Source organism: Suricata suricatta, chromosome 17 (genome assembly GCF_006229205.1).
Source record: "Suricata suricatta isolate VVHF042 chromosome 17, meerkat_22Aug2017_6uvM2_HiC, whole genome shotgun sequence".
In the NCBI taxonomy this organism is placed as follows: domain Eukaryota; kingdom Metazoa; phylum Chordata; class Mammalia; order Carnivora; family Herpestidae; genus Suricata; species Suricata suricatta.
In genome coordinates this window covers 55,905,065-55,916,277 of record NC_043716.1, presented here as the reverse complement: position 1 = coordinate 55,916,277, position 11,213 = coordinate 55,905,065, and the positions used below count along the sequence as shown (strand labels likewise).

General features: G+C 67.4%; 1 protein-coding gene across 1 annotated transcript in view; it reads right to left on the bottom strand.

Annotated features, from left to right (window-relative positions):
• Positions 1-11,213, bottom strand: part of FASN (fatty acid synthase) — a 15,866-nt gene extending 4,653 nt beyond the window's left edge. Inside the window, exons 1-28 of the mRNA XM_029927721.1 lie at positions 11,087-11,213; positions 10,201-10,353; positions 8,875-9,048; positions 8,571-8,771; positions 8,306-8,428; positions 8,106-8,221; positions 7,893-8,027; positions 6,872-7,334; positions 6,594-6,781; positions 6,284-6,473; positions 5,494-5,588; positions 5,249-5,383; positions 4,962-5,165; positions 4,731-4,846; positions 4,377-4,549; positions 4,110-4,301; positions 3,946-4,026; positions 3,649-3,828; positions 3,312-3,491; positions 3,036-3,239; positions 2,331-2,635; positions 1,668-2,060; positions 1,425-1,589; positions 1,230-1,348; positions 976-1,130; positions 673-876; positions 381-531; positions 120-298 (exon numbers count right to left, since the gene is read on the bottom strand). Of these exons, the coding sequence (XP_029783581.1) occupies positions 120-298; positions 381-531; positions 673-876; positions 976-1,130; positions 1,230-1,348; positions 1,425-1,589; positions 1,668-2,060; positions 2,331-2,635; positions 3,036-3,239; positions 3,312-3,491; positions 3,649-3,828; positions 3,946-4,026; positions 4,110-4,301; positions 4,377-4,549; positions 4,731-4,846; positions 4,962-5,165; positions 5,249-5,383; positions 5,494-5,588; positions 6,284-6,473; positions 6,594-6,781; positions 6,872-7,334; positions 7,893-8,027; positions 8,106-8,221; positions 8,306-8,428; positions 8,571-8,771; positions 8,875-9,048; positions 10,201-10,353; positions 11,087-11,213 (5,101 nt within the window). The remainder of the gene's footprint in view (positions 1-119; positions 299-380; positions 532-672; positions 877-975; positions 1,131-1,229; positions 1,349-1,424; positions 1,590-1,667; positions 2,061-2,330; positions 2,636-3,035; positions 3,240-3,311; positions 3,492-3,648; positions 3,829-3,945; positions 4,027-4,109; positions 4,302-4,376; positions 4,550-4,730; positions 4,847-4,961; positions 5,166-5,248; positions 5,384-5,493; positions 5,589-6,283; positions 6,474-6,593; positions 6,782-6,871; positions 7,335-7,892; positions 8,028-8,105; positions 8,222-8,305; positions 8,429-8,570; positions 8,772-8,874; positions 9,049-10,200; positions 10,354-11,086) is intronic.

Sequence of the window (11,213 nt, the reverse complement as noted above, 5' to 3'; positions counted from 1 at the left end):
CTGACCCTAGCAGGCAGAGGTGCGTGCGTGCCGGTGAGCCAGGCTGCAGGGCTGGGGGGACAGGGGCAGCCCCGGGCTCTGGGGGGGGGGGGGGGGGGGGGGGAGGCTGGCAGGCTTACCCACAGTAGTGAAGACACGGCAGCCCAGGCTGAGGGCGATTGCGATGGCAGCCTGGCCCACGCCCCCTGAGCCCGAGTGGATGAGCACTGTCTCCCCAGGCTGCAAGCGCCCCCGCACCACCATCGCGTAGTAGGCGGTGGTGTAGACCACAGGCACCGAAGCTGCCTCCTCTAGGGTCCTGTGGGCACAGCACAAGGGGTCAGTTCAGGACAGCCTCTGCTGTGGCCGTGGGACCCGGGACTCACAGCCCCAAGACTCACCAGCTGGAGGGCACCTCCCACAGGAAGTCCTGAGAGAGCAGGACCGAGGTGGCCAGGCCTTCCGCGGGCACCAGCCCCATGACGCGCTTGCCGCTGGCGTCTCGGCCAGAGAACTCCATGCCCAGCAAACAGTCGTGGGCAGCCCATTTCCCTGGGGACAGATAGTGGAGGGGAGCCCATCAGGCCCGGGGAGCCTCCAGGTCCCGCGCACTGCGGGGCAAGGGACCCTCTTCTTCCCGGGTCCTGACCTGGACGCTTGGGTCCGGCCACGCCTGTGGTGTGCAGCCCGTACCTGGGATGGCATCAGGGGAGAGCTTGCCCGTGGCCAGCATGATGTCTCGGAAGTTGAGGGAGGCATAGTAGACGGTACAGAGATGGACACCAGGGCCAGTGATCTGGGGGTGCCGCAGAGGGGAGCAGACCCAGCGGATGGAGGAGAGGTCCCCCCGGGTGAGGACGTTCACGAAGGCGTGCTGGGTCTGCTCCTCCGGCAGGCCTGTTGGGGGGCGGGGAGTCAGGAGGCGGGGCTGCCGCTGGGGCCTCCCAGCAGGTCCCGCAGCCCCGTCCTCTCAGCCTGCCCCGCCACACGGCTCACCGCGCTCCAGCAGGAAATGGCGGAAGGCCCCCCAGGCCCCTTCTCGGTACACGTTCATCACGAGGTCCCCCTGCAGCACCTTCTGCAGCTCTGAGGAGCCAGGGTCCAAACTGGGGGTGTGGGACGTGCTGCTGAGGTTGGACACCAGGACGCACCTGTGGGCGGCCACACAGGTGAGACGGGGCCGGGGGGGGGGGGGGCAGCGGGGAAGGGAAAGGAGGGCAGAGGGCGTGTAGCTCCGCCGCGTCCCTCACCGGATCCGGTGTCCGCCGGGCTCTTTGCGGAGACAGTTCACCAGGCCCACGACGCCTGAGGTGACACCGCTGGTGGCGGTCAGCCACACGGGCCGGAGGGAGGAGTTGGCCAGAATGCTCTGCAGGACGAGAGAAGAGTTGGCCTCCGGGAGGGTCCCCGGGCGCAGGCTGCTGGGGGGCCCAGCCGGGACTGACCTTCAGGGAGTCCACCCACTGGAAGCTGGTGTCCTCCACGGGCAGGAAGATGGGGGTGTGCTGCGGGAGTGGCCGGCGGCAAAGGAACAGCACCGAGCCGTAGAAGGACCTCTTCAGGGCCACCAGGTGCAGGGACGCGCCAGCCAGCAGCCTCTCCCACTCATCCTGCACGTGTGGGGGGGCGTCAGTGCTTGCCTGGCTGGCCTCCCTGGCCCCGCCCCCGGCCCCGCCCCGCCCCTGCACCTGGCTTAGGAGGCTCTGCTGGCCTCGCTGTGGCTCGGGGCAGGTGAGGAAGGCGACCATCTCTCCAACGGGGTGTCCTTTGAGCAGCGCGTGCAGTAGCAGGAAGCCGCCCTCCTTGAGAGCGGCCCCCATGTTGCAGATGGCCGTGGCCGGATCACCGAGGCTGGCCACGGCACAGTTACACAGAAGGAGGTCGGCTGTGCCCAGGTTGCCAGGGGCGGGCTCCGAGGGGTCCCATTGACTCTGGGCTATGCCGAGCTGCTGCAGCTTGGCCTGGGCGGCCTCCAGGGCCTGCGGGTGGCGGTCTGTGGCCGTGTAGTCCAGCTGCAGCATGGGATGGATGGTGAGCAGCGCTGGGACATGAGAGTACAAGTTGCCGTCGCCAGCCAGCACCTGGAAGTGGGGGCGGCTTCCTGCGTCAGCTGCCACCAGGCAGGCCTCCAATCCAGGCCGACGACCTGGCCAGGGAGACTGCCAGCCGGCGTCATCCCTGTCTGCGGTGTCCCCTCTCCTCGCCCACCGCTCGGCACTCAGGCAGGACAGTAAAGGACGCGAGAGCAGCATGGCCCCCGACCGGTCTCTGATCGGGAAAGCGCGCGGACTGCAGTCTGCCCGGGTCTGGGCCCGCATGCGCTGTGCCAGACTGTCCTGACCAACACCCACCTCCACAACCTTCATCTTGAAGCCGACCGTGTTCTCCAGGGTGGTGTCCACGCAGGCTCTGAGCGCCGGGGAGGCCAGGAGGCCGTTGAGCAGGGGGTCGTCCTGCAGCAGGGAGCGCTGCTGTGCCACCAGCTGGCCCAGCTCCAGGGGGAGGCTGCCATTGAGCTGCAGCTGGCAGGCGGCCGCCAGCAGGCGGGGCAGGCCTTGCTGCGGCGAGTCCTGGGGGGCCGGGGCTCCGTCCAGCCCGGGCACCACCATCTTCATCCCCTGCTGGGCCACCTTGGTCTGCAGTGCCTGTGCCAGCCCTGGGGGGGGGGGGGGGGGGGTGTGGGCCCCGGGGGGGCATCAGCTGGGCCAGTGTTCCCTCCCTGCAGCAGGTGCCCCACTGCCTGGGCAGCCCGGTCCTCTAGGGCTAGGAGCTAGCTTCTGGGTGGGTGTCAAGGGGGCCGTGCTCGCCATCGAGGTGTGAGCCCCGCCAGGGCCCTGAGCTCCCCGGCTGTGCCCAGTCTCCCACCAACGACTCCCAGTTATCTGCGTGGTATGAGTGCTCCCCGGGGGGGGGGGGGGGGGGGGGCTGTGGGCATCTGCCTCAGTTCCCCAGGCTCTCCCTGAAGACCAGGAGCCTTGGAGGAGGCAAGTTGAGGCCCCTGGAGAAGCAGGATGTTGCAAGCACCGGCAGGTCCTGGTGCGGGGACAGGGCCTCACCCCTGCATAGCTGTAGCTCCTCCTGCAAGGATGCGTCCGCAGCCAGGAGTCCCTGCTCGGTGTGCGGCGTGAAGCAGAACTTCTCCAGGACGGGTGCGAACTGCTCCTGCTGACGCCGCGGGGCCGCCGAGGTGTGGATGCCCGAGAATAGGACGCCGCCGGCCACCGTGCTCTGCAGACAGCTGCTCACCACCACGTCGACCGCTGTGGGGAAGGGCTGAGTGAGCGCGGGCGGCGTCTGGCGCAGGGCTGCGGGGGTGCGGGTGCAGGGGCTACCTTGGACATTGTCCTGCAGCGAGTACACCCTGTGCCGGTGGGTGGCGGGGTCGATGTGGAGAGAGGTGATGCGGGTGGGCAGGCGCAGGGTGTGCTGGGCCTTGCCCAGGATGGACATCTGCAGCATGGCGTCCAGGAACGTCACCCAGTTGGCCTTCCACAGCAGGCGGCCCGTGCGGCCTGCGGAGAGGGGCCATCAGTGCGGCCGGGCCGCCCCACCCCAGGCCAGCCCTCCCCCCACACGGCTTGGGCCCCGGGACACTGGGCGGCAGGCCAGGCCTGCACCGACCCGGAGGGAGGCCTGTTCCCAGAGCCTCAGGGGGGCCCGACGCCCTACCTTCCAGGTCGGACTCGAGGATGTCCTGGAAGTGAGGGCCGTAGTCGTAGCTGTGCAGGCGCAGCTCTTTGTACACGTCCGCCCGGCTCAGGCGGAATGTAGCCGTGGGGTCCGTGGGGCCCAGGCCGTCCCGGCTGTCGAACAGCTTGGGGTCAGGGTCCTCCCACTGGTAGACCTTCCCTGTGGGAGGGGGACAGGAGAGCCTGAGGGTGGGCAGAGTGACACCAGCAGCTGAGGGTCTGCTCGGAGCCCAGCCCAGCAGAGACCCCGCAGCCCAGCCAGGCACCATCTGCTCACCGCTCACTATCAGGCTGCCGTTGTCAGACACCTCGAAGGTTCGGGAAGCCTGTAGGAGCTGCACTTCCAGGGACATGGGCCCTAGGGACAGCGAGGCAGGAGATCAGTGCCAGGGGTCAGCGGTCAGCCCTCCCGCCCTGGCTCTGGCGGGCATCACGCCTCACCGGTCTTGGGCAGGATGGTAGCCTGGTGCAGCGTCACGTCCTCAAACACTACAGGCATCTCCTCCATGTTCTGGCTCAAGGCCCGAGCCAGAGTCTTCCAAACCAGGTACAGGTAGCCAGTGGCGGGGAACAGGACACGGCCGTCGATACGGTGGTCCACCAGGTAGTGGTCAAGGGACTCAGGGCTGGTGTCTGTGGGGGCTGGGCCTTAGAGCTGGCACGCGGGAGGGAGCACCCGTGCCCCGCCCCCCTCAGCCCCCCCCTCACCGATGTTGTAGATGGTGGCAGAGCTGCTGCTGGAGCCGCTGGGGAAGTCTGAGGCGGAGGGGACGTCCCAGGTCTGACTGTGGTCCCACTTGATATGAGGGGAGATCAGAGGGGTCCCCCGGGGAACCGGGAACTCCATGGGCGGAAATAGGCCATTTGGGTTGACACTGAAGCTGGGGATTCGGGAAAAGTTTGAGGGGCTATCTCAGCCCAGGTGGCTTTGCCTGGGGTTACCCTGTCCTACCCACAGCCAACAATCGCGCAGAAGACCTCAGGGATCGCCAGGGTGGGGTGGGGGCCCAGCACCCGCACAGGCCCAGCCTCCCCCCCCCCAGCAGGGGGCGACCAACTCACCCCAACAAGTGCAGCTTGCCCACGCTGTTAAGGAAAAACTCCAGGTTGTCCCTCTCGTTCTTCTTCATCAGAGGCAGGATGGTGCAGGTGGACTTGAGGCCTCTCTTGAGAACGGCCTGGGAGGGCAGACAGGCTTGGCCTTCCTGACTGCGTTCCTCCCGCCCCCAGGCCCAGACCTTCGGCCTCTACTTGGCCGCCGGCCCCCGCCCACCCCGGCCCCCGGGTGCGCACCTGCAGCAGGGCGTGGGGGGCGATCTCCACCACCACGGCGTCGGCGGGCACGTGCCACAGCGCCTCCTGGAACAGCACGGGGCTCACCAGGTTGTTGACGTTATACTCCGCTGAGAATGTGTGGGCCAGGGTGCCCTGCCACTGGGCCTCGGGGATGGAGGTGCTGAGCCAGCGTGCCGAGCGGGGTCGAGGCTCCCGGATCACCTGCACACAGGACGCGGGTCAGGCCCTCAGGGCCCTGCCTCCGGGGGCACCGCCTCCGGGGAGCCCAAGGGCGGCCAGCCCACCTTCTTGAGCGCCTGAAGCAGTGTGGGGGCGATGGGGTCCATGAAGTAGGAGTGGAAGGCCATGCCGCCTGTCCGCACCTCCTTGGCAAACACGCCCTCCTGCTTCAGCTTTGCCACGAACTCAGCCATCTCAGCCTAGGGACAGAGATGTCGGGAGGCTGGACGAGGGCACCTGGGCTGCCCCGTCGGGTCCCCTGAGGGATGGGGAAGGGCCCCGGGGAGAAGCCTCGCCGCCCAGGCCCCACCTGAGGTCCCGAGATGGTCACGGTGTCCTCTGAGTTGTGGCAGGCGGGCACGACGCCGGGGGGACAGCGCTGCTTACACTCCTCCCAGGACAAGCCTGTGGGCAGCGACAGCCTCAGGGGGTGGCCACGGGGTGGGGGGCCAGGGGCCCTGCCCGAGAGCAAGAGGCTACCCCAGGGCAGGGGAGGGGGGGAGCTCCTAATGACAGGGGTGCAGTAATGACAGCCGCGAAGCGGTGCCTTTATGGGCCACTTTTACTCCCACTGTGTTTGATTTCAGGGGAAGGTGTCCTCACGGCCCCAGGGGCGGGGAGCCAGGTCTGGGCTCCTAACACCTCTTCTGCCAGCCCTTGAGGGCGATGGCTCTCTGAAGTGTCCCTTCCGTCCACAGCCCAGCCTGCCGAGGCATGAGCAGGTCTGCTCCTTCCCCGGAAGCCCCCAGGATCAGGGGCCGATGGAGAAGACGCAGGGCCAATCACCCCGACAGCCTGGGGGCTTGTCTGCGCATGCGTTCGTGAGGTGCTTGGCCCTGCCTGACTTCAGCTCAGGCACATAGAAAGGGCACCAGCATTTACAGATGGGTGTCGGTGTATGTGCTGGGCGTCAAGGCCACCGTGGTGGGTTCCAAAAGGGTGGTGGGGTCCACGGCTCTGCAGCGAGGCCGGAGGCCAGTGCAGGTCCCCCAGGCCCTGCCTCGGCCCAAGGGGCATCAGGAGTGCTAGGAAGACACAGCCCGCTGGAGACCCTTAGGCCAGTGGGCTGAATGGAATGGGGGAACACAGGGGACACCCACCCACAGCTGCCATGGCCCCTGGCGGGATGTTGGCCTCCCTGATGCACTGGCCCCTCCAGTAGGCAGCAAGGATGGCCTCCTCCTGCGAGATGCAGCCGTCCACGTAGCCACAGGCCACCTCGCCCAAGGAGTGCCCAATGATTCCGTCAGGCCGCAGACCCATGGAAGTCAGCAGGTCTATGAGGGCAATCTGGGAGGGACGGAGAACACGACACATCACACCAGGCCCAGGGACGCCAGGCTGGCCACCCGCACGTTCACAGCAGCCTTGTCAAGCGCTGCCCACCGCCCCAGGGCCCCGCGGGTGCACCTGGATGGCGGTGAGGCTCACGAAGGCCTTCACGTTGTCGTCGAAGGTGGCCTCGTCTGAGCTCAGCAGCAGCTCGGACACCTGCAGTCCCAGGGGCCTCACGGCCTCGTCAGAGCGCAGGATGGAGTCTCGGAAGCTGTCCAGTCGCATGAGGCTCAAGCCCATCCCGCGCCACTGCGCGCCCATCCCTGTCCCAGTGAGAGGCGTCAGGGCCTGGGCCGCCCAGCCCCCCACCCCTCACTCAGCCTCCGGGGGGGGCCGAGGGACAGGGCTCTCACCAGAACAGATGAACCAGAGCGGCCGCTTGCTGGCGGGCACCTGCTGCACCTCCTGGCTGCAGTCCTTGCTGCCCAGCACAGTGTAGCCCCGGAAGGGCATGGTGCTGGGGGAGGTGACCGCGATGTCATTGAGCATGCTCAGGAAGGCCAGATCCTGGCTGTGCCGGTGGCCTTGTTCCAGCAGGCACTGCACGGCCTCAGGGGTGCGCCCGCTGGCCTGCAGCAGACGGGGCAGGACCGCGTGCAGGGCGGGCGCCAAGGGGGGCTGCAAATTGGGCCGGAGGATGACGTGCACGTTGGAGCCACCGAAGCCAAAGGAATTGATGCCCACGTTGCCTCCGCGGACGGGCAGGGGCTGACGCACCACCTGCAGCCGTCCGTCCTGAAGGGCGGGGATCTCGGGGTTCGGGCTGTGGTAGTGGAGGTTGGGGACCCAGAGCCCATGCTCCAGGGACAGCAGCACCTGCGGGGAGCTCCAGGTTGGTGGGGCAGCTGACCCTGTGCTCCCTGCCTAGGGCGGGGCGCAGGGTCTCCCCCTCCTGAGACCACACCACAGGCCCTGTTCCCCACGTCCACCCCGCCGCAGTACAGGGACCCGGTGAGCTGACCACGAGATCTTTCCCCTCTCTGGGCCTTGTGCCTTCACCTGGGGCCCCACTGCCCCCCAGAGTGATGGGTTGGGGGCCCTGACACAAAGGCCCCTCCCAGTCCTGCCCTCATACCCAATCCTTGCAGGAGCTACGAACCAGTTCCGGCATCAGCCCCGAGGAGCTGAGAGTGTCAGGAAGCCCCCACCACGCCCAGAAGCCCCGGCTGGCTGGTCAGGAGGCCGAGGGGCGGGGGAGGCCCGAAGGCTGGGCCGTCCCAGCGGCTTCACCTTCCCCGGCCGAGGCTCTGACCCACCACGAGCCGGGGCAAGGACCTGTCCTATCCCAGTGCCCCACTGTCCAGGCCTCGGTGGCTGGCAGCCCATGGCACAGCCTTGCTCTGCAGGCAGGGTGGCCGAGACCAGCCCACCCACCTTGACCAGAGCCACGAGCCCGGAGGCGGGCTCCGGGTGCCCCATGTTCGACTTGGTGGACCCGATCAGCAGGGGATCCCGGCGGGTGCCGCACAGGGCTCGGGCGATACTATTCAGCTCCTGGGGGTCTCCCACCTGCGGAGGGCGGAAGGAGGGTCAGGCCCCACCCGGGAGCCGCTCAGGAGCGGGAGCGGGCGCGTGCGCGGCCCTCACCTTGGTGCCCGTGCCGTGGGCCTCGACATACTCGAGGGACGCTGGGCTCGGCCCCGCCGGCTCGTACAGTGAGCGGATGAGCTGCTCCTGCGCCTCCCCGGAGGGGAAGGTCACACCTGCGGGAGGGGCCGGGCCTCAGTCCCCTGCCGGGCACCACCTGCAGTGGCCTGGCCCGGCGCCCTGGCCCCTCCCGCACCCACCTTGCTCCTTGGAGCCGTCCGTGTTGGTGCCAGCGTTGAGGATGGTGGCGTACACACGCCGCGCCAGGGACTTCGTGGTCAGCACAACGGCCACCACAGCCTCCGCACGGCAGTAGCCATTCCCTGAGGATAGGGGTCGCCTGCGCTGACTCCAGGCCCCCAAGGCCGGGAGCTCTGGGCAGAGCTCAGGGCATGGCTGGCGTCGGACAAAGCTGGGGTGTGAGCATCATCTGGTGGCCTCCCACCACACCCCCCCGCCACTCACCGGATTCATCGAAAGACTTGCAGGCGCCGTCGGGACTCAGCATGCCCAGCTTCATGAACTGCACGGAGGTGTTGGGCTTGAGCAGGATGTTGATGCCGCCCACGATGGCCACGGGGCACTCTCCGCGGTGGACAGCCTGGTAGGCGTTCTGAAGGGCCATCAGGCTGGAGGAGCAGGCTGTGTCCAGAGCGATGCTGGGCCCTGCAAGTGAGAGGCTCTAGCAAGGCGAACCCCACTCGCCCCAGCCCACCTTCCTGGGGGGGAAGCCAGAGGCCAGGTCGGGGAGGGCCGGCGGGGGACCTACCTTTAAAATCAAAGAAGAAGGAAAGGCGGTTGGCCATCATAGCCCGCTGGCAGCCCACCATGCTGTAGCCCAGGAGAGTCTCAGGGTCGCGGCTCAGAGCCTCCGAGGCCTCCGAGCCGCTCACGCCCACCCAGACGCCCGTGTGGGTCCCCCGCAGGGAGGCCGGGTTGATGCCTGCGGAGAGCAGAGGGAGCGCCTAGCAGCCGGGCCTGCTGGCATGCCCCCTGCCTGTGCCGACTCCAGGGGTGAGCGTGGGGAGCCCCATCTCAGCCAGACTCCGGAGGAGCCCAAGCAGGACAGCCAGCCCAGGTAGGACTGAGGACAGATAAGTAGGTCACAGGAATCAGAGGCCCAGGGGACAGATGGGTCTCCAGGCTCTGGGTCAGGCAGAGACCAGAGACAGCTGGAGGTGAGGACAGAAGGCAGCATTGTCCCCAGGATACTCCCCTGGTCCCTGGTGTCACAAGTAGGGTCTGGCAAGCCTGGATGACCAATGAGCACCCAAGCACCAAGGGCAGCCTACTCTAGGATGGGCTGAGATAAGGAGACAGAGGAAGACAAAGGCTGACTGTCCAGACTAGGAAAGGAGGGAGGGACCCTGGCCAGCTCCCCCCGACCCCGGGGGGGGGTGGGGTGGGGGGGAGGGCAGTGTCCAAGGTCTCTGGGTGGGGCCTGGGCAGTGGAAAGGTCTCTGCTTGCCCTCCACCTCTCAGTGCTGTGTGCAGATCAGTCCCGGGACCCCTCTGCACCTGCCGCAGGGCGAGAGAGCTGACAGGCCAGGACTGGCCGGCCCCCACCCCCTGGGCTGAGCTGCCACCTGCCGAGGTACCACACACCCGGGCTGGCCTCCTCTCCATGTCCCCGGGGGCGATAGGGGCAGGTCTGCTCTCTATGACCGTAGGACACCCAGCCTGAGGTACTTGTCTAAGGCCAGACACAGCCCAGAGAGGAGTGGACAGCGGGAGTCCTGAGGGCAGAATCCTGCCCCCTGCCCGCACTCCACCCACGCCCCCACATCAGCTGTACATTGGGGAGGGAGGAAACTGGGCCATCTGGGCATGCCAGGGACACCTCTGGGTGCGGTTGTGAAACCCTCGGCAGGTGTGCAGGCCCACGCCTCACAGACCCATCGGCCCAGGAGACACTCGGTGGCTTTGGGTTCCACCTGGGAGATTTGTGTGCCTTGACATTTCTACCCTGAACGTGGGTCGCTCTTAGAAGTGAGAAAGGGCAATGCTTTCTGTTTTCCAGCTAAGTCGGAACTGCAGAAACGGGCCCCTGGCTCCGAGATGGCCGCAGTTGGCCGGCAGCCTCCTGAGGACCCACCTCCATCCAGGATGGCCTCATAGGTGACCTCCAGTAGCAAGCGCAGCTGGGGGTCCATCGTGTGAGCCTGCTTTGGGTGGACCCCGAAGAAGGAGGCGTCGAACTTGGACAAGTCCTTCAGCTTGCCAGTCCGCTTGGGCAGACCGTAGAGTCCTGCAGAAGTAGGCATGTAGAGGGCTGTGAGCCCCGGGTGACCGACGGCAAGGACCTGCGGTGACGGGGGGCCACGAGATCTCCGGGGGGACTGGGCAGCAGCCCCAGAAGCAGGGCCTAGTGCTGCTGGCACCTGGCCGACTGCAACCCTAGCCCTGCTCCGAGAAGGGGCCCCAATGGGCAGCCACGTGGGTGGCGGCCTCAGAGCAGAGCACAGTGGGGACAGTGCCTCCCGCCACCCACCACTGTCCTAGCTAGAGACCCTCTGCCTGGCCTGCTGCCGCCAGTGAGCCCGGGCCAGACTCCACCATGCTGACTCACATCCCGTAGATCAGGTAGAGCCGCTCTGCAAAAAAACCTACTGGGCGGGAGGGAGCCAAACCAGCTTCCCGAGAGAGCGGGGCGTCTTATCTGACGGCCTAGGACTCGTGGGCCGGCCGGGACAGAGCGGTGGGTGGTGGGGCCAGAGGTGCCTGCCCACCCGGCCTCACCCCAGCTCTGCTTCCCAGCGGGTCACCTAGCTTGACTATAAAACGGGCGGATGCGTGTCCGGGTTGGCCCTCAGCCTCCCAGTCCCCGGCTCTGAGACCCTCACCGGGCAGTGAGGCTCTGTAGTTAGGACTGGGGCTCAGGCTAGGGCTGGTCTGCCCCGGGCAGAGGGGAGGCTGCACCCACAGCAAGTGCAGGAGAGGGGCACCCACGTGGGAGGGGAGCCTCCGGGCTACCCACTCACCTGCCTTCCACCTCCTGTCATCGTCTGTCACCATGTCCACACCACCGATGAGGTTGGCCCAGAACTCCTCCAAGTTATCTGACTCGGGCAGCTTCCCGGACATGCCAGCAATCACAACCTCCTCCAT